Source organism: Perca flavescens, chromosome 10 (assembly GCF_004354835.1).
Source record: "Perca flavescens isolate YP-PL-M2 chromosome 10, PFLA_1.0, whole genome shotgun sequence".
NCBI classification, from domain to species: domain Eukaryota; kingdom Metazoa; phylum Chordata; class Actinopteri; order Perciformes; family Percidae; genus Perca; species Perca flavescens.
This window is the reverse complement of record NC_041340.1, coordinates 11,797,508-11,818,285: the sequence shown is the minus strand read 5'-3', so window position 1 is coordinate 11,818,285 and position 20,778 is coordinate 11,797,508. Positions and strand designations below refer to the sequence as shown.

General features: G+C 38.2%; 2 protein-coding genes across 2 annotated transcripts; both read right to left on the bottom strand.

Moving 5' to 3' along the window:
- Window positions 1-2,911: 2,911 nt before the first annotated feature.
- LOC114563369 (signal-regulatory protein beta-2-like) lies at window positions 2,912-4,991 on the bottom strand. Its single transcript, XM_028590224.1, has 6 exons — window positions 4,933-4,991; window positions 4,454-4,783; window positions 3,611-3,967; window positions 3,399-3,524; window positions 3,139-3,200; window positions 2,912-3,034 (listed from the first exon to the last, which is right to left on the bottom strand). The coding sequence occupies exons 1-6, from the start codon at window positions 4,973-4,975 to the stop codon at window positions 2,912-2,914; spliced, it is 1,041 nt and encodes a 346-aa protein (XP_028446025.1). The 5' UTR covers window positions 4,976-4,991.
- A 5,069-nt stretch (window positions 4,992-10,060) lies between these two features.
- On the bottom strand, window positions 10,061-18,701 carry LOC114563365 (uncharacterized). Its single transcript, XM_028590219.1, has 7 exons — window positions 18,659-18,701; window positions 18,181-18,520; window positions 17,602-17,954; window positions 13,220-13,276; window positions 10,963-11,082; window positions 10,305-10,363; window positions 10,061-10,192 (listed from the first exon to the last, which is right to left on the bottom strand). Exons 1-7 carry the CDS (start codon window positions 18,699-18,701, stop codon window positions 10,061-10,063), a joined length of 1,104 nt encoding a protein of 367 aa, XP_028446020.1.
- Window positions 18,702-20,778: the final 2,077 nt, after the last annotated feature.

Below are 20,778 nucleotides of genomic sequence, written 5' to 3'. Positions count from 1 at the left end.
TCAGCGGTGTCCTGGGCGGCTGCACGTCCGCGGCGGTCCTGGGCGGTGCACGTCAGCCGAGGATCAGGGAGGCCGGTAGCTGGCCAAGGTTCTGGAGGGCTGCTAACAGGCCGGGGATCTAGGGGGCTGCTAGCCAGCCAGGGATCTGTGAGGCTGCTAGCCAGCCGGGGTTCGGAGAAGCTGCTAGCCTGCCGGGATTCAGTGCTGGGACACGGGCAGTGCTGGGACACCGGGCAGTGCTGGGACACTGGTCAACTCAGGGACTCTGGGCAGCAGGGGTAACTGACTGCTAGCAGGCTTGGAAAAAGATGGCCTGCTAGCATGTTGGGGTGATGGCTCACAGCTAGGAGTCTCCAAAAAGTCCTGAATCCACTCCGGCAGGGAGCTCCTGAGCCAGGGTTGAGTGGAAACTCTCCAGCGAGCAGACTGAAGTACTGCCTCCTTAGCTTCCCAACCTTTAGTGAACCTCCATTCCCCAACAGCACAAATGAGCCTACATGTTAGGTATGTTAGGTCCCAAAGTTCTTCCTCGAATGTCTCTGCTGGGTCCATAGTGTTCAGCTCATTATGTTAGGGTGTAGCAGGGAATGAGTAGGGAATGGCGGACCCAAAATGCAGAGACAAGGCAGGTAGGCAGGCAGCAGGTTAGCGGTGGAGGATTTATTTAAAGCAGGAGTCCAAACAACAAAAAGGAGTCAAAAAATCCAGCAGGCAAAAACAAAGGTGTTTGAGCTACACGTCCACGCTAAAGAAATCCGCCTTTTCCAGAACCCCTTTGCTGTCAACACTGACGAAGCCCTGCCTTCTTTTCATTTTGAGTTGGCTGAGTTACAGAATTGTGATGTTTTGAAAGACGCATTTAAACCCAATAGTCCCACTGAATTCTATGCTGCCGTCCCTAACGAGACATACCCAAAAATCAAAAGGCATGCAATGAAGATGTCCACACTTTTTGGCAGCATGTATATCTGTGAGCAAACCTTTTCACGTATGAAACTGATGAAAACTCCCCTGAGATCAAGACTAACTGATGAACATTTGCATCTGTCTTTGAGACTGGCTGTGACAAGAATTGAACCTGACATTGGACATCTCACCAGCCAGAGGCAAGTCCACAGTTCACACTGAATGTAAGTATGTTTTGATTTCAATAGCAATAAATATGAAACAATTTCATTATGATAAGTAATAATGTTCTTTTAATAGGCTCTTGAATAATCTCTTGAAAAGTAATGTTCATTTGTCTGTAAAACAAATGCATAACAGTGCATAACAAAATAATAATCTAACATTAATCTAGATTTAGGAGGCATACTAAATATATTTAAAATCATAATAGAATCTCCACAATAATACTGTTAGTCACTCCTGCCCATGTAACCGACCCGGCCCCCCATTAGAGAAATGGAAAATGATGTGGCCCTCAGAAAAAAAGTTTGGGGACCCCTGGCTTACTGTGTTAATGTTTCTTAAGAAAAACAACTTGACTTTGTGTCACCAAGCATTTTTGGAGAGGATTTCTATATTCATCATACAATGTACAATATATTTCAAATATCCAATTGAAATGTTGTGTTAGGTATATGATTGTTTAGTCAATGTGGAGGTTAACAATCTAATTAATGTCCTGGAAAATGTATGTGTTAATATTTCTGCAGAGTATTACATAAAATCCATGTTACATTTGAACTATTCTTAAAACCTTATTAATATTTTAAAATTTGTGGGGATCGTAAACTTTTAATAATTCTGTGCAATTTCATTACTGTGCAATATCATTACTTCACACTGCATATCACACTGTATATAAAACCATATTTTATTCCACGTTGTTACATTTCTTTTACGTACATTTGGACTCTGGAAAAGGAGTGCTTTTAATCTTGTTGTACATATGTATAATGACAACAAAAGGCATTCTATTCTATTTTAACACAGTTTTGTTTGATGCAGGAAATACTCAAGAGGAGTTTAAAGTGCCCATATTCTGAAAACTTCCAAACTTGGAAAAAAAAACATCCATGCTGTTTTGTGTGAGATACAGGTTTCTGAATGTATGTTAGCGCCGGCATTCTAGCGGTTAGCCCCCTCGTTCTCAATGGCAAAACACTGCTACAACACACATAACACACAGTTCACCATAATCTACAAAAGAACTACTTACATTCCACACAAAGTTGGAAGTGCGCCCTCGTTTAGAAGAAGTCTCCCGGCTAATCCTGCCTTGTACTGACTGAAATTAGAGAAACAGCTAGCTAGCTGATGTGATCCTTACCTAGCTACTGTGCATGTGCGAATCCCAACAAAGATGGTACAGAAGTGAGATGTCTCACTCTGTAGCTAAAACAGAGTCCTGAACACACAGGGTGAAAAGAGGAGCTGCAGCAATGTGTAGTACAACAAAAATATGGTGTTTTTTGAAAATTAAACCATGTAAACCTATTCTAGTACAACCTCAAAATACAAATGAACCTAAAAGGAGCATTATATGGGCGCTTTAAACTATACTGTTGTGCAGTGGCCAAAAGTATCAGATCCAGTCCGTCCAGGAGACTCGATGACTCTCTAGTGCTTAACATTTATGTGTAATAAATGTGTATAGAGCCAGAAAATTTTCACATTAAAATGGGTGAATCAAGGGATTATTTCAACCAAATCAGCGTGGTGATTGTTGGAACAGTGGGTTTGGCGATAGTAATTTCAGGGCTATTTAATGTTAACAAAAAGGATCTTACTCTTTAAAGGTTAACATTTCTAAGATAAAAGAATGACAACACATACAGACACATAAAATTATGCAATGATCATATAATGGTAAATGTATAAAACACCCACAACGTTTAAAATGATCATCACTGTAAGAGGTCAGTACTCTAAACCAAACTTTACGATTTTATAGACACATTCACATTCAGCATTTAACTTGAGAGTACACACTTTCTTCAGTTTTCAACTCTGTCTTCTTTCTTCCTCTTGTAGGTTTTTTTGCAGAGAAATGCAATGCAGTGTAGTTCAGCTCAGGTCCATCTTCAGTCTGTGCAACAAATAAAAGGCTGAATGTATTAATGTTGTTAAATGGTGCTGTGAGTAATTATGTTCATGAAATACCAACAAATGTCATTTGGTATCGTTACTTACAACATCATGTACTGATTGTCTTGAGTTATCATGTCTTGCTTGGGAAGAGGCGCTTTCTATTCCTAATGATAAAAGAAATCTTATATACTAAAAATAATAATAATGTGTGAAGATAACTGACTTCTACTGTTATCTATTATTTAATCCAACAACATGAAGTTGAGGTTCGTCATGTCCTGTCTGTTACACTTTCTACACTATATAAATAAGTTAGTAAACATCAGCAAATTAAAATTTCGGACTCAGTCAACACAACTTACCTTTAAATTGTGAACATACTGGTGTTGAAGTTCGGTAACAGATGAAAACAATGTTTCCAGTCATAGAAATGACCAAGCAGACTGTTGCTATCACCAGCGCAATAAATTCAACACTTCCTGTTCGCTCTAGATAACAAAGTAAAAAACGTATTAGTGAAGATGTTATTAACATGTTTTGAATATCACCTCCAGTGTTGAACACAGAATCATACCGATTTGCAGTTTAGTTCCATCTCCAAATAATATCTTCCCACATGTGGCCACAGCACAGTAGTAAGTCCCAGCATCAGAGGAGCTGATGTTCTTAGAGAAGCGATAAACACAACTCTTCTGAGTGTTAGATCTCTTGTCACATTCATTATGTCTTCTTCCATCAGTGTAGATGATGTCCGGATAAGATTTATTCGATCCGGCTCTGAACCAGAACACACTGTCATCTCCTGGACACATCTTGTTCCCAGAGTCGGAGAGGACTGAACACTGGAGAGTCACAGAGTCTCCTGGACGGACTGGATCTGATGCTGTCGGCCACTGAACAACAGTGTAGTTTGATGTCCTCTGAGTGTTTCCTGCGTCATACAAAACTGTGTTAAAAGGATTTCAAAGCACATTTTGGAAGGCAAAGTAGAATTTAAGCATATCTCAAATGCGACTTCAGTAGTTTGACATGATATTTTGCTGAAATGTAGCAAATTTGGAGCCCTTTTAGTCCAGTGCAGGTGTTCTCAGAGTAAAATACGGTTGTTGAAACATTGATTGGCCCTACGGGAGTCATTGACAATCAACCTATTCTGTCGTTTAGATATGAGGATGTGGTTGAAAAGATTATTTTGTCAAATAATTAAGACAACACTATCAGGTACTCACAAACATTTGGAAATAATTAGATGACCTGTGTCTGTATATTTAATTGGATTGACATGGGAAGTTTTTAGATTTTTTCAAAACAGGCATGTGATCATTAAACAGTTATTTTTCTTAAACATTACCACAGTGAAGGTTTGTATCAGTGTCTGAGGCATTTGCTAAACTCTATAAAAGTAGATCATATTTACCTTTTATTAACAAATATGTCCCACTCCATACAGGACTTGTAAACCACTCTATGGATGCACAGTGATACATTCCCTCATCTTCTTGGATTGTCCTCAGAATGGTCAGGTTGCTAAAATTGTTATCATTGTTCATTTCCAATCTTGATTCAGAAAACTCTGGTGCATACTCAGGTTTTGTAGATTCACGCTTTGTCACAATTAATTTCAGAGTTTCCCCGGCACTCTGCTTGTACCAGTCGAACTGTTGATGGTAAATCTTCTCATAATGGAGAGCACACGTTAAGGTTGCAGGTTCACCAAGTCTAACTGTGGTAACTGGAACTAGCGAATCTAAAATAAATGAAAACATACAATACATGAAAAAATAAATGACAATTAGTGTATGATGTATAACATTTATCATGCAAAACCTCCATATGCAGTATAGTTGGCATGCAAATTTTTAACAGAATACTTGCACTGAATAAAGTAGCACTTACAGCCTTGATGAAGAACAAGCAGTGTAACCCATAACAGGATCATCTTGACATTGGGTCTTGTTAGAATAATTGTTGGCATTTCAGTGAGAAAAAGGGTGATGTCTCAGGGCCATGATAATGTATGTCACACTGTCAAATGCATCTGATTGGTTATCACAGAATAAAGATTCAAAAGTGCACTTCCTGTCACATTGGTCTCATCCTGACCTTTGTAAAGCATTTCACCTCATTCTTCTCTTCACACACTTCCAATAAAGGTTAAAGACAGCAGATTGCCTTAGTAGTTTTTACTGGATACAATTGTGAAATTGTGTTTGACAATAAATTCCATGATAGGTATAACTAATCAAAAAATGATGAAACTCCATCAAAAGGTGTTGGACCAAAGGTATTGTAAAATGTGTAAAAAGGAAACTGGATTTACAAAAGCATAGACTAGCTGTGAGTTACATTGTGCTTCATGTCAGAAAACAAAGCATCACCAGCAAGTTTATTATAGTTTTGCATTTTTCATTTGTTTTTATTTTTATTTCGTTTTTATTTTCGTTTTCAAATTCAGTTTAGTTTTAATTAGTTTTTAAAGCGGTTTTGCTAGTTTAGTTTAGTTTTTATTTTTTGAAAATGCTTAGTTTTAGTGTTAGTTTTAGTCTTTTTTGTAATATGGGTTATTTGTCAGGGGGCAAGATTCAAAAAGGTCAGAAAAAATATTGTGTAATAATACCTCAACAAAAACATCATACAATTTTAGAAATAAGTATTCACAATGTTAACAATAACACCAGTACATGAAATGTACAGATGATGAGCACAAATATGTAAACAGTCTACACAAGATGCCGCAGTAAGTGCAGAATGTGTAAGTGACGTGTGCCATGAAAAAAACTACATTGCCAATGGACTAAAGAAGACATACATGAACAGGTGTTTTGAAGTTCAGTTTGAGAATTTTTGGAAGTCAATTGACTCACACTGTTGTGTAGACATCCCAGTATCAATACACATATTATTCCATGCTTCCTTCCGCTTTTGGTGTTTTTGCGTACTTACTAACCAGCAGCTATCCGGTCTCCGGTGAAAGAACGCCTGTACTGTTCTCTGTCCTACGGTTGTCTCCGTCATGCTGCCTGGCCCTGTACCCAAACATCCATGCCCTGTACCAGGGTTAGCTTCCGTTTCGGTCAAAGGGGGCTTTGCGTTCTCCTTTACCTTGTTACGGTAAGCTAGGTTAGCCTCCTTGTGCGCGCTTCTCAAATGTATTTTCAAATTCCTGGGATTTTTCCCTTTAATAAATTGTCCACATATTTTACCACCTTCCACTGCAAGACACTTAATAATAATCTTATATAGGACTCTGCCGCTTTCTTCCGACTTCCAGTACCGCCATGTTGTCAGGCGAGGGGCATGGACTGTGTTTTGTTCAATTTGACATGTCGGAATTTCTGGGTTTCCAGTCAGAACTATATATTCCTATGGCTGTATAAAACAGGTCTATGGTCGGAAATATCTGATTTATATTATAATTATAACTCTGAAAGATATAACCTTAGTTGCTCGATGAAAGACATTGACAAAGACTAAAACTAAGGACATTTACTCAATCATTTTATTTTAGTTAGTTTTGCAAACAGACATTACAGTTTTAGTTAGTTATCGTTTTTTTTATAATGCCTCATTTTTACTTTTTATTTCAGTTAACAACAATGTTTTTTCCCACCTAGTTTTTGTTATTTCGTTCATTTTCGTTAAAGGGATACTTCACCGTTTAGCTTTCAGCTTTGTATCAGTAGAAACCTGGTAGTATTTTCGAATGACCGTGCTTCCCTCCCTCATGTCCCCTGAAACGAGAGTACTCTGTATTTTGCGTCTTGAAAAAAACCTCTGACAACGCAAACGTGACGTTTTGCGTCATCGTAGGCATTTTTGCCCAGAGGCTATGGACTACAGCCAGCTAGTTCTGCATGTTTTCAACCTGCCCATAGGGGGTGGGACTGTCACTACCCGATGTGAGTCGAGTTTCAGCCATCTTAAAGCTAAGCTAACAGGCTCTCTCTTTTCAGCAGCAACCTTTCAATTATGTGCATTCAAACTACCGCACATGTGTACCACTGGGATACATTGGTACAGATCAGAGAATATGCAGGAAACGTTATTACAGACGGAATACACAACACACTATGTGAGCTTCGCCTGCTACGGAGACCAGCACCTCAGCCAGCGGTGTTGCTCGATGCCGCTAGCCAGGGAAGGGGACATCGAAAGTGGTGCGCGAGAAAGCGGAAACGCGGAACGAGGGCAGGAGTTCGAGCTAGGTGGAAAGCTAACGCTAGCTGGCCACCTGTCCCACCCATCCTGCTTGCAAGTGTCCGCTCATTAGACAACAAACTGGACTACATCCAACTTCAACAAAACTCCCAACGCGAGTTCAGAGACTGCTGTGTTTTTGTTTTTGTGGAAACATGGCTGAACAACAGTGTACCGGACTCCGCTATCCAGCTACGAGGCCTGATAGCCTGCCAAGCAGATAGAGATGCTCTGTCGGGTAAGACTCGTGGAGGTGGGCTGTGTTAACACGGACTGCTGCAGAAATGGTGCTTGTATCCAACTACTGCTCACCGCTGGTGGAGTTTGTGACTGTTAAATGGCAACCATTCTACATTCCACGCAAATTCACAGCTGTGTTTATACTCGGTGTTTACATCCCACCAAGCGCTAATGCTACCAATTTGTTTGTTTGTTTACGGAGCCTATAATGTGTGTGCACTAAATGTAGCCTGTTTCGTATATCATTTTTATATAATGTCTTTTTTATATATTTTAAATGTGTAACACCACTTGAGCCACGGTGAAACGTTGTTTCGTGTATTTGGTTGAAATGACAATAAAACACACTTGACTTGACTTGACTTGACTGCGTATGTGTAACCAGTAGGCATGGCTTGGGAGTGGCCTCATATGGAAGCGACGCAAGTGCATTCTGGGAGTTGCTGTCTTTCATCCACATGAACCAAAAATAAATTTTTTGGCTTTTCTCGGACTAGAAGGCACCAACTTCTAAAAAAAAAATTCACATTTCTACTACATAAATGACCCAATTTAATACATATTAATCTTTCCAGCGGTGAAATATCCCTTTAACGATTATAACCTTGATCACCAGTGAAAGGTCATCATTAAAGCTTTAGTGCGTAACTTTTATATATTAATGAACGTCTAACATAACAACTTTCATACAAGTCCAGTGTGATAACAAGAGTGCTAGAATGTATGCCTGGTTTTAAGTTTATCTGCGGAGGGTTTTCATTAGTACACTTAATGGGTCAAATTTACCAGTGACCTCTGACCACCTGAACACAAACACCTAATGCCAGAAAGCATGCAGTTTATTTTACTTATATTCTGTTATACTCTTTTTTCATCTCTTGGTAGTGTCAATATTGTTTTGTTTAAACTGAAAAATAATATTTAAGGCTATGATAAAAACAAGACTAAGAGTCTACAGCCATGCTAGTGGCTCTATGAGGCTGTATTGTACTTATCAGCATGCTAACATGCTCATAATGACAATGCTATTACATGCTGATAATCAGCAAAATGCTTGGGTGTAACACGTTGGCATTTGTTAATTACCACTAAATACAAAGTACAGCTGAGACTGATGGGAATGTCAGTAGTTTTGCAGGTATTCAATCATAAACCAAAACATTAGGCAAATTGATATGGTCATTGGTGCAAGAAAAAAAAAGTCAGGTGTCGTCTAAACTTATCAGAGTTCATCCTTTGGGCACCATGGATATCTGTACCAAATTCCATGGCAATCATTCAATAACTTTTTTGATATTTCTGTCTGGACCAAAGTGTTGGACTGACTGACTAATGGACCGACTGATGAGAGTCTGTGCTGCTTACAAGGGTACAAATAAGGGAAATCATTCATCACCATATATAGCAAATTAAGAGGAGACTTGAACATGTCAACAACTGGCCTTTACATTTTTTTTGAACATTCCCTATGGAGTGCCACAAGGTTCAGTTCTGGGTTTATTACTTTGAGTCATAAGCCGTATTTACATTATTATGGAATAACAACTTTTGTGCTAGCCTTCTCTATACTGTGTATGTGGTGTGTTGCAATGGTCTTACGCTGATGTATATGGTGTTTAGAGCAGCACTGTGTCAAAAGTTCAAATTTGTTGAACTTTGTCCTGAGTTGCACTGACCTTTGTGAGCAAAACCAAAGTATGCTATACTGCAGTGCTTGAAGTGGGTCAGTACCCTCCGCTATGGAGTACTAGCACTTCTGATTTTTTTAGTTTTGAGTAGCCGTACTTCATATGATGTACAAGTCCCTACGTATAAACTAAAACAGTGGTTCAAATTTGCATGTTGAAAACACAAACACAAAAGAAAAATAACGAAACAGCGGACATTTTATAATTTTATATCAGTTTGATATTATTGAATTCACGGTAACTTCAGGGCTAGCTTCAGTTACTCTTGTGTTTATATCAATTAGTCACAACCAATGCGGGGTATTTTTCACATTTGGCATGAATCTGGATTGCATGTGTGTTAACAGATCACCATGTTTCGTTACTAACACTGAAATGAGTAAAAAAGTAATGTAATATATAAGTATTTGAATCTACTGAGTAATTACTTTTAATAGTCGTTTATGTTAAGTTGCAGTCATTCAATAAACAAGTCTTTAATTTCATTATCAGTTGTGTATAAGTATATTTATTTATTTATTACCAATTCCTGTTAGTACAGTACCTTTGCATAGCATTGACACAGACAGCACGTATGTAATGCAGGCTAATGGAGGAAGATGACAGACTTGAAAGTTCATGATGTACAAAGAGAAAGATAAGATATTCTTCTCAGAGTTAAAAACTTTGATAAGAATTAAACAAATGTGTATATATATGGAATCCATACAGCACAGGTTAATTGCTAAAAAGCTTAACTATTGTATTACTTTTACAAAACATAAATATAATCTCATATGAAATATAGGCTATTACATGTTTTTTATTATCCAAAATAAAGAATTATTTACCAACTTTAGAGGTACAATTTTTTTACCATGTGCAGACAGAAATGAGTAGCAAATCTAGTGTTTAGAGTGTTATTCCAACCCCAGAGCCCTGACGTCAGAGTAGATACTCTCTTCCTCTTCTGTTTTTGCATCCCTTGTCCCTCCTTTGCTAGCCTTCCTACTGGTAAAGATTGGTGCAGAATAAACCAAGTCCTCATCTGTCTGAGAAAATATAAGAATAACTGTTATGAGACAACAGATCTTCATTTTTACATATGCAGAGAGAAAAACATTCTGACAACTTACCAGCTACATTTTCCTTCATATACCTTACCTGCTGGCTTTGCTGATGACCACTGGCTGTTGCAGCATTTGTTTGCAGTGCAACAGCAGCTGTATTATAAAATAAAAACACAGCATTAATGGGAATCCACATTTGCCAAACACTGTTTGATGGTTATATGTATGAGTGACTTTGCTTACTGTTGCAACAACCACAAGATTTTTTCTTGAGCTTATTGATTGAATAAATGAGATAGGCTATAACAATCACACTTATAGCCAAAGCTGCACCTAACAGACAGAGAACTGTATGGTCCTTCTGCGAGTCCTGCATGTTGACTGCTGACACAATATGACAAGTTAACAATTAGTGTAAGTGTAATTAAGAGTAATTCATACATTTTTAATGTTGTGGTACTTGACCTTAATCGAACACACACATATTTTAATTATCTTATTACATTTAAATACAATGCAGTTACCTTCAGTTTCGAGTTTTGATCCGTTTCCAGAAAATACCTCCCCACATGTGACCACAGCACAGTGATAAGTCCCGCCATCAGAGGAGCTGATGTTCTTAAAGAAGCTGTAGATACATTTCTTTGTCGAAAGTCCCTCTGGATTCTTTTCATGTTCTTCAACACTGTTTCCTTGAGTATAATTAAAACCTGGGTCACAATCATGTGATCCAGCTCTGAAACAGAACACACTTTGTTCTTCTGGACACGTCTTGTTCTCAGAGTCTGAGAGGACTGAACACTGCAGAGTCACTGAGTCTCCTGGACCGACTGGATCAGATGGAGGGACAGCAGTGGGATCAGGTTCTTGTCCTGGGAAATTTAATAATATTTAAAACTTCAAACATTGATTTTCAAACAAAAGACAACTGTCACTATACTTTTTAAGAATAACTCTGTAATGAAATTAAGGAATGCATTTACCTTCAACTCTCAGGACTGCTCCTTTCAAAAATGTGAAGTTGTGTTGATGTATTCTCATACAGTAGTAAACTGCAGTATCACTTAGCCTTGCTTTTGTAATATGCAGAACAAATGTCCCGGACTCCTCTGTGGCTGTAATGCGAGGATCACTCTCAAAGCTAAATGTTTTTCCTAAGACTTTAGGAAATTCTCCAGAAACGAGCCTGATCCAAAACAAGCTTCCCGTAGACTTGCGAGTACAATTCAGTCTCACATCGCCTCCCACACCAACAGTCCTGGTCTCAAAGATCTGATCATCTGTGCATCCTGAAAATAATAAATATAATAATAATAATAATAATAATAATAATAATAATAATAATAATAATAATAATAATAAAATATATATATTACATTAACAATGAAGAAATAGTTAAACTGTATTACTGTAAGATAATAACATACATCTGGAGTCAATCTGATATTTCTAACATGTACTTACGCCCCACTCGGAGTATCAGCAGTAAATAAAACACAATCATCATTTCCAGGTTATTCCACTTGAGACTGCTGTAATTTAGATCACATTATGAAATGATTCATCGCAATTTGTACATCAAGTGGGAGGGAACAGTGTCAGGGCAATTTGATTGGCCCCTCATTATGTTGGAGTTTACCACCCCAGTGGAAATGAAATGAACCATATTTCCAACCTAAACACATGAAACAACAACATGCGTTGGTTTCATGTTTCATGGTGGGTTTCTATAACTGACACAGAGTAAACACAACAGATGATTTGGTCTTAATGTGAACTACAGTTATCCAAAAACGAAAAGCAAAGAAACAATATGATACAAAAACATTTCTGAGTTGTACATCTTTAGTATTATTTGGGCTTGTAGCCTGATTTCCAGAAACCCTGAAATAGACAGCACCTGCTTTTATTTCTGTGATTTATAGGGTGTTGTTCTGTCTTAACTCTGATTTTGATTAATTCTGCAAACCCAAGATTACATTCAATGATGATATTTTCAAACGTTCAATGCGCTCTTATTATTTATTTTATTTTCACAACATGGTTATGTTATGATTGAGGTTGAGCAACTAAAACTACTTGGTTTATGAAATATTGGCAAAAAAACAATGATAAAAGTCAGGATTAACATATGCTAAATGATTGGATGAAAGTTATTTGTGATTTCCACCTCTACAGTAGCAGAAAACTTTGATGAGAGCGGTGAGAGTCATCAATGAGCGGAAAGATGCTGAAACCCTCTGAAGAGCCGAGGGGAGCAGCAGGGTCAGGTGTTGACTCTGTGGTTTTGTTTTCGCATGCAGCCTCTCTCACATATAGTTAGTCCAATATCAATATATTGACCGTAGCAGCTTTAAATAGGAATTGAATAAAAAACTATGTATTTGTGACAGTAATACAGAGGAGCAGTCTGATTGTGAATATAGTCTCAAATAGCCAGACCTAACGCTACAACACAGTAGACAGAGGGGGCTACCACTATACCTGCTAAATTCCTACTCAGTGAGGTAAAAGGCTGGAGCAGAAGTTTTGATTCAACTGACCTGCATGTTTTGATTTAAAGTAGGGAATCCATATAAATCTGAGAGGAGATAAAATAATATTGGATTTGAACCCAGCATGGTTTATTTTTATTTTTTTTAATAAAAAGGAAGCTTTTTACAGTGACAGGAACATCTGACAAGTTAATGCAGTCCAGTACACCTCAAACACGAGACGTTACCAAAATAGAGTCGGGGTTTCTAGCACAAAACATTTGTCAGACCGCTGCGTTGTGGTTTGGGGCCTTCATAGTGGTCAACATTTTGTTGATCGCATGCCAAAACATGGTTTAACAATAAAGTTGTTCTTATTACAAGTGTTGCTGGACAATAAAAAATTACCATACAGTTAAATCCTTATCCCCTGACACAATGCTGTGTCAAGCCCCTGTACACATAACATACAAATGAAAGAACGCAGGAAAAGTAAAATGTAATTTAAACAAAAGCAGAATATACTTTCATGTACTTTGTGTCCTGCTTTGTACCATCTGCTTTTTCTTAGTGTGCACAGCACTGCTTGCACCTGAGGAACACAGACGGACACAGATAGATACACGTTCAGTCACCACTGATAAACAAATGATGCATGGAAACTTCAGCATTGCTGTGGTTGGGCTTTCAAACTTAAGGTGTCAAAACAGAGGGGCTTTTTTCTACCTTTCTCACTGTTTTAGCATCAGGAAGCTGACTTCTGTTTTAAAAAAGGCAAGTGGAAAAACACAACAGTCACACTTTCATGACTATTAATAATATCACAACAACTTACAGCAAGGGTAAAGTCACGCTTTGTCATGACCATTTTTTATCACACCTGTGATTTGTTGTTTTTTTATGCCTAGTTGTCAGAGGGAAAAGTGCTCGTTCACTGGTTCCATTGGAGGCCTGTCCAAGTTAATGAAGGAATCAGTACATTTATAATAAATTAAAACAGAACATAAACTAATATACATCTGTGATATTTATAGATGCAGATGCATACGATTGTAGTTGTATCTTTGAAAACACAAGAAAGAGAGACATGATTTGTATTTTGAATGAGCACATTAATAAGTAAGAGTAGTAAGTAAATCAATCATTTGAGTTTGTTGAACTAAATTTAGCCTGCTGAAGCCTCTTGTAGCTCTTCCCTCAGTACACATCCTGTTGAAGCCCATAGTCAGGTCTGTTCTGAGTAAACAGCCTTGATGGTTGGTCAAAGGGAGGAGAAATGGCCCACCACAGCTTATGTCTGTCAGTGTAGCTGTTGCATGTGGCTTTGCTTGTTGTTCTCACTACAGACATACAGAAGGCCTTTAGAAATTGCTGTCAGAACAGAAAGAGGGAGGAGTGTATTTAGTTGAGTGGTTGACCTCTGACATTTTTAAAAAAATGTATATTTATTTAACAACGGTTGTAGGAAGTTGTGGTGGCCAGTTACACAGCAGTTCACTGACATGAACTGGGGACGCTGCAGTTTATGTTTGGCATCTTAACCGCGGGACACAGAGCTCTAGCTCTGTGTCTGCCATGTAATTCTTACATCACACTGTGCACACTGCACTGCACTCCGTTCAGTAGACATTACACACAAACTATGTCAACCTGCTGATGGCACTAGATGAAACGTTAGGAGATCAAAATACTCATTAGGATACATCGCCTGGAAACCTTGACTATACAAACTTTCATGGCAATCCATCCAACATTTTCTGAGATATTTCAGTCTGAACCAACGTAACTGACTGACCGACAGAGCCATGCTAATATTGTGGCTGAAATAAACATTTGGCATATGAATTGCTTTCGGGATGAGTTTTAGTGTCGTTAGTCAAATCAGTTAAATATTGTGTAGATTGAAAGAACACGCCGACTTATTGGGAATTTAGCTTATTCACCGTAACCCCCGGAGTTAGACAAGTCCATACATACCCTTCTCATCTCCGTGCGTGCTGTAATGCTGTCTGACAGCTCCAGCGGCATCAGCCCATCAAAGAACATGCAGGCGAATGGTTCCAGTAATCCTACTTCTCCGAATAAGTGACAAAATAACGCCAACATGTTCCTATTTACATTGTGTTGTGTTGTGATTTGTAGAGTGACAGCGTGTACAAAAAACAACGTAACATGAGACACAGCAGTCTTCTAACCGTAAACAAACCGGGAACTACAGTATATTCTCAGGTGGAAGAATATAGTACTTGGGCGGAGTGATATGCTCACAGCAAGCCTGTCTGAGAATATAGTTCCCAGTTTGTTTACTGTTAGAAGACGGTTGTGTCTCATGTTACGTTGTTTTTTGTACACGCTGTAACTATACAAATCACAACATGTAAATAGGAACATGTTGGCGTTATTTTGTCACTTTTGTCACAATTCGGAGCAGTAGGCTAGTTGGAACCAGTTACCTGCAGGATCTGTGCTGGGCTAAGCTAACGCTGGAACCGTCAGACAGCGTTACAGCACGCACGGAGATGAGAAGGGTATGTATCGACTTGTCTTACTCTGGGGGTTACGGTGAATAAGCTAAATTCCCAATAAGTCGGCATGTTCCTTTATAGGTCCCATGACATGGTGCTCTTTGGATGCTTTTATATAGGCCTTAGTGGTCCCCTAATACTGTATCTGAAGTCTCTTTCCCGAAATTCAGCCTTGGTGCAGAACTACAGCCACTAGAGCCAGTCCCACAATGAGCTTTCCTTAGGGTGTGCCATTTCTGTGTCTGAAGCTACTGAGGAGGAGAGTGGGAGGGGCAAGGTGGAGGGTGGGGGTGTGGCCTTGACCAACTGCCACTTTTCTTGTTTGAAAGCCATGATGTCTCTCTCTCATGGGTGGGCCAAATTCTCTGGGCAGGCAAAGCAGAGAAAGGGGAGGTAACCTTGCTTGTTATGACCTCATAACAAGCAGATTCCAAAACGGCTCATCTGAGCTTTCCTTTTCTCAAAGGCAGAGCAGGATACCCAGGGCTCGGTTTACACCTATCACCATTTCTAGCCACTGGGGGACCATAGACAGGCTGGGGGAACTCATATTAATGTTAAAAAACCTCATAAAGTGAAATTTTCATGCCACGGGACCTTTAAGTCCATTTCATCAGGTTCCATTTTGCTAATGCTTCTCAATCTGTCTGTTCTTATAACTAGGCATTCCTTCACCTCTGTCCTCCTCAGACTGTGTTTAACTCTCTGCATCTAACAGTACGGTCCCACTCAAACAAAATCAGCACAGACACATCTCAGAAACCAACTACACACAAATGTTGTCACTAACCCACCATTAATCAGCATTTTGCTAGTTGAACCCATGGAACCCATTTCTTTTATCAATGGACATTCTATTTGCAGTAAGTAGTCTGTGTTTTATTTTTTCACGAGCAAATGTGAGGAACATGTTTCACTGAGAATTATAAATACCAATGAAAATTGTGAAAGAGATCAGCATGAGCAAGCATAAGTAAGAAACATTAAACAATATGATTGATGATACAATATGATTGGGCCATTTTAGCCTACTGGGTATTTATTTCTACTATTACACATTAAAAAAGAAAACCAATATTTTCTTTAGAGTGCATGAGTATACATGAGTGCAACTAAAGTTATTTTCAACATAAACAATTCATGACTGCATATTTAAATATGAAACAAAATGTACCATAATAAAAGCAAATAGAAGACAAAACTTTTAAAAAGCCTGAAAATGGTGCACCTTAACATTGCATTGAAACATATATGAGAAGTAAGTGCCAGAAAACTGCATGTCAGACAAAAGAGAGATATAGGATAGGAAACCTTCCTTAAAGTATAACTCTGGCCAAAATGCAACCCATGGTCTTTTTGTGAATGTACACGAGTCAATCTTTCGTTTAAAAGCATAATTAGGACAGAAGCACCACTTTTAAGATTTATTGTATTTTCGTTTTCGGTCAAATGGCCTTTGGCCAATAAAAAGATTTTTGCATCATGACATTGCATGCCCTTTTATAAAAAAGTCATACAATTATTGCAATCAGATTTAACATTTGATAAGGTTATTCAGATAAAATGTTGTTACCGCTCAGATATGAATATTAAGCAGCATATTTACAACAGCGTGCCAGATAAGAATTATATTATCTTTAATAAGCAAAGCCAGAAGACTATTAATCGATCACTTGAGTCCTGACATCGGTGTAGATTGTCTCTCCCTCCAGTGTTTTAACATTCCTTCTCTCTGCTCTGCCAGTTTTCCTTTTGTTAAAGGTTGGTGCAGAATAAGCCAATACGTTATTATCTCTCTGAGGAAATATATGGAAAAATATTATGAGACAGAATATTTTAATATATGTTAGAGAGAAAATATGCCACTATTTTTCCCCCCCAGTGTCATCCTTTCTTTATATGCCTTACCTGCTGACTTTGCTGATCACCGCTGGCTGTTGCAGCATTTGTTTGCAGATCGGCAGCTGTATTAAGAAATAAAAAGAAAGATTTAAGATGATGTTGCCAGAGGTTAATTTACACAAATTAGAAATGCAAATCCTGTGAAGTTAACTTTTGCAAAAGGCTGTTTAATAGATTGATGTATGAGAAATGTAAGATTACCGTTGCAGCAATCACAAGTTTTCTTCTTGATGGTATAAATCAGGAAGGCAGTAATGATCAGACTTATAGCCAAAGCTGCACATAACACAAACAGAACTGTGTTGGCCTTTTGCAAATCCCACACATTGAATGCTGAAACAATATAAGGAGCAAATAATAAAAGTTAGCAACTATTTTGACAAGATTTGATAATGCAAGCGGAACAAATGTTTTGTGATACACCATCTTAATGTTTTCAAAAACAAATGAATGATTGTTAATGATTTATATAAAAATGTTCTGCAGTTACCTTCAATGTCCAGTTTTGTTCCACTTCCAAATAAAATCTCCCCGCATGTGGCCACAGCACAGTAATAAGTCCCAGCATCAGAGGAGCAGACGATTTTAGAGAAGTTGTAAACACATTTCTGTGGAGAGTAAGCCTCAGGGCTCTTCTCACATTCATCACCGTGGTTTCCATGAGCATAAATTAAACTGGGATGAGATTCATCTGATCCGGCTCTGAACCAGAACACACCGTGTTCACCGGGACATGTTTTCTTCTCAGAGTCCGAGAGGACTGAACACTGAAGAGTCACTGAGTCTCCTGGATGGAGTGGAACAGATGGATGGTCTTGGATGATGGCAGTAATATTAGGTTCTGATTCTGGGAGATATCAAGATGAAAGTAAAATTTTGTTTTACTCCCTTTGATGAAGAAGAAAACTAAAATGTAAAATATGTCAATTATAAAACACTTTCCTTTGAACAACTGAAACATGTATCTTTATATAACATATAGGAACATTTGAACCATTTCATCTGCTGTCATCAATGGTGTTTGATAAAAGCAGAATTATAATTTTTTTTAAGGAATGTAAAAAGTCTGTTTCCTTTGATTCTCAGAAGTGTTCCGTTCAGAAATGTCATTTCGGTCTGTTGTTTTACCTTTATGCAGTAGTAAACTCCAGTATCGCTCGGTTTTGCTTTATTAATATGCAGAATAAATATTCCAGGCTCTTGTTTTGCTGAAATGCGAGGAATCTTGTTGTTAACAACACCAAAATCAATGGTAAGTGTTCCTGCCAAGAATTCAGGAAAGTTTCCAGAAACAAGTCTGATCCAAAACAAGGCTTCTATGTACTCAGATTTCTGGCGGTTACAATTTAAAGTCACATCCTCTCCAACACCAACAGTCTCTGTCTCAAAGATCTGATCAGCTGTGCATCCTACAAATAATAGAGAAACGCAGATGAGTGATAAACAACAGAGAAAGAATCATGTATGTCCTGCCAAATCACTTTGAGAACATGACAATGTAATCAATATATATCTGGAGTAAATCTAACATTTCTACATATACTTACGCCCGACTCTGAGCATCAGCAGAAAATAAAATGCGGTTATCATTTTCTGGTTGTTTGACTTGTAACTGCACTTAAAATAAATTGATCAGAAGATAATGCACCTTAAAGTAATCATATCAAGTGGGAGGGAACAATTTCAGAGCAATTTGATTGGCTTCTCGTTATGTTAGCCTTTCACTGTACCACCACAGTGGAAATAATATCAACCATCTTTCCAACCTAAACACATGAAACAACACCAACAGCACACTTTGTTTCATGTTTCATGGTGAGTTTCTATATTTGACACTGAAACTAAATACAGGTAAATGTGTCTTTTAACATTGACGTCTCCAGTTTACCATGCAGGGTTCCTGGAATACATTTCCAAACCCACTGATGGATGTAAATGACACACAGCAGAAAAGTCCAATATGAATGTATGCCAAAGGAGTCCATAGAGCATGTTACATTTAGGGATTGTAGGATTTATATTTTCAAAACTGAAATTTCCTGAGATCCTGTTGCTTTGTGGCCAAAGCATGGCTCCTAAAAAGTTTTGGGATTAGATTAGATTGCCAGTGTGTAACCCATGCTAAACTATTTTAATTCAACATACATAGTTTGTCTGGATTTTCTGAATGGAATGCCGTCGAAGAAAGAGCATCAAGCCTGAAATGCCGTGGAAATGCCTGCGGATCCAAGCGTATTTTTTGTGTGTTTATGGCATTGAGTGTCCGTATTTGTGCAGATATTTAGCATATATATCGTTCTGTGCATTGAATAGCTCTTCTGTGTTAGATTGGACATTAATAATTTCCTCTTTTTTACATCCCTACTGCCATATTTGAGTGAAACTCAAATGATTTAACAAACAGAAGATACATAATTACATTTTTTAAATTTAAATTTAATTTTAAAAAGGGCACTGATAACACTAACCTTTAAATATGAATGCATCACCTGTAGTGTAACTCTAAATATATAGGCCTATGTCTAGGCCTGATAAAAAAAAAATCCTACAACAGTGCCTGTAGCCCTCAATTAAAAATGAATTTAATGTTGATATGTGTGCATTTGAAAAAGATGTATCCAGCCATTTGCTAAAGTGACACACTAAGACAGAGGAGCCATCTTAAATATTGTAAGAGCCAGCCAATTCAGATGCTCCACATCATTAATGATGACCTGCCCACTCTGCCTGTCAGTCACTTTAGCAGGAAGAGCACAGCATACAGAGGAGGGCTGTCAAACCATCCATCCTCTATACTCACTTCTTTTCAGTGGTGGTGAAAGGCAGCAGCAGAGAGACACTCTCACAGTATCACAGGAACACATTCACCTCGAGGTGATTTACAGTTTCTGACCTGCATATTTTTATCTGAGGGAGAAAGTCACAAATAAAACAACCCAGTGGTTAACAAGGTGATTAACATAAAACAATCCTGTGCAACCATCATGACACCCTCAATAGAATGTGGACAGGAACGCCTGACAATATAATACAGTCCTGTTCAACACCACAAACTCTGGCATCAAAATAATTACCAAAACAGAGAAGAGGTTTATTGACAACTTGAAAGATGTATAGAGAATAAAAATAAACAGAGACAACGTATCTGCCATAACACAATTTGTACTTTCATGTAAACAGAAACAGATAAACACACATTTACAGTCAGCACAAATGATGCATGGAAACTTAAGCACTGTTGTGGTGGGGCTTCAATTTCAGGTGTCAATACAAAGGGGCTTTTGTACCTTTCTCACTTTCTGTTTTGGCCTCAGGAGAAAGGCAGTTTTACCTTCTTTTTTTTAAAGGCAAGGAATGACACTATATTATAACAACTTATAGCAGAAGGTAAAAGACACACACATGCACACGCATGCACGCACGGATGCAAGCACATACCCATACACACACACACACAGCCCCAGTCACACTATATAACTGGCGCTTTTCATTGGTAGTTGCTGTCAGAGATGGGAATGGGAGGTGCTAATCATTCACTTGTCCCACCCTGGTCTTCTTCCAATAGACGGAGTTTGAACTGTGACCTTAAGTTAATTTGCCCTATTATCTGCTAAAGCAACTTGATGCAGTGATGGACTGGAAGCCTGTTTAAATTAATGTTGAATGA

Bases quoted from the DNA above. Each gene is read 5' to 3' on its own strand.
- LOC114563365 (XM_028590219.1), bottom strand. From the start codon at position 18,701: ATGATAACCGCATTTTATTTTCTGCTGATGCTCAGAGTCGGGC. The intron at 18,521-18,658 runs GTAAGTATATGT...TATTATTTGTAG, and splicing joins GCTGATGCTCAGAGTCGGGC to GATGCACAGCTGATCAGATC. The intron at 13,277-17,601 runs GTAACTGCAGAA...TGTGTTCCTCAG, and splicing joins AACAAAACTGGACATTGAAG to GTGCAAGCAGTGCTGTGCAC.
- LOC114563369 (XM_028590224.1), bottom strand. From the start codon at position 4,975: ATGATCCTGTTATGGGTTACACTGCTTGTTCTTCATCAAGGCT. The intron at 3,968-4,453 runs GTAAATATGATC...TGTATGACGCAG, and splicing joins GACATATTTGTTAATAAAAG to GAAACACTCAGAGGACATCA. The intron at 3,525-3,610 runs GTATGATTCTGT...TTTGTTATCTAG, and splicing joins TGGAACTAAACTGCAAATCG to AGCGAACAGGAAGTGTTGAA.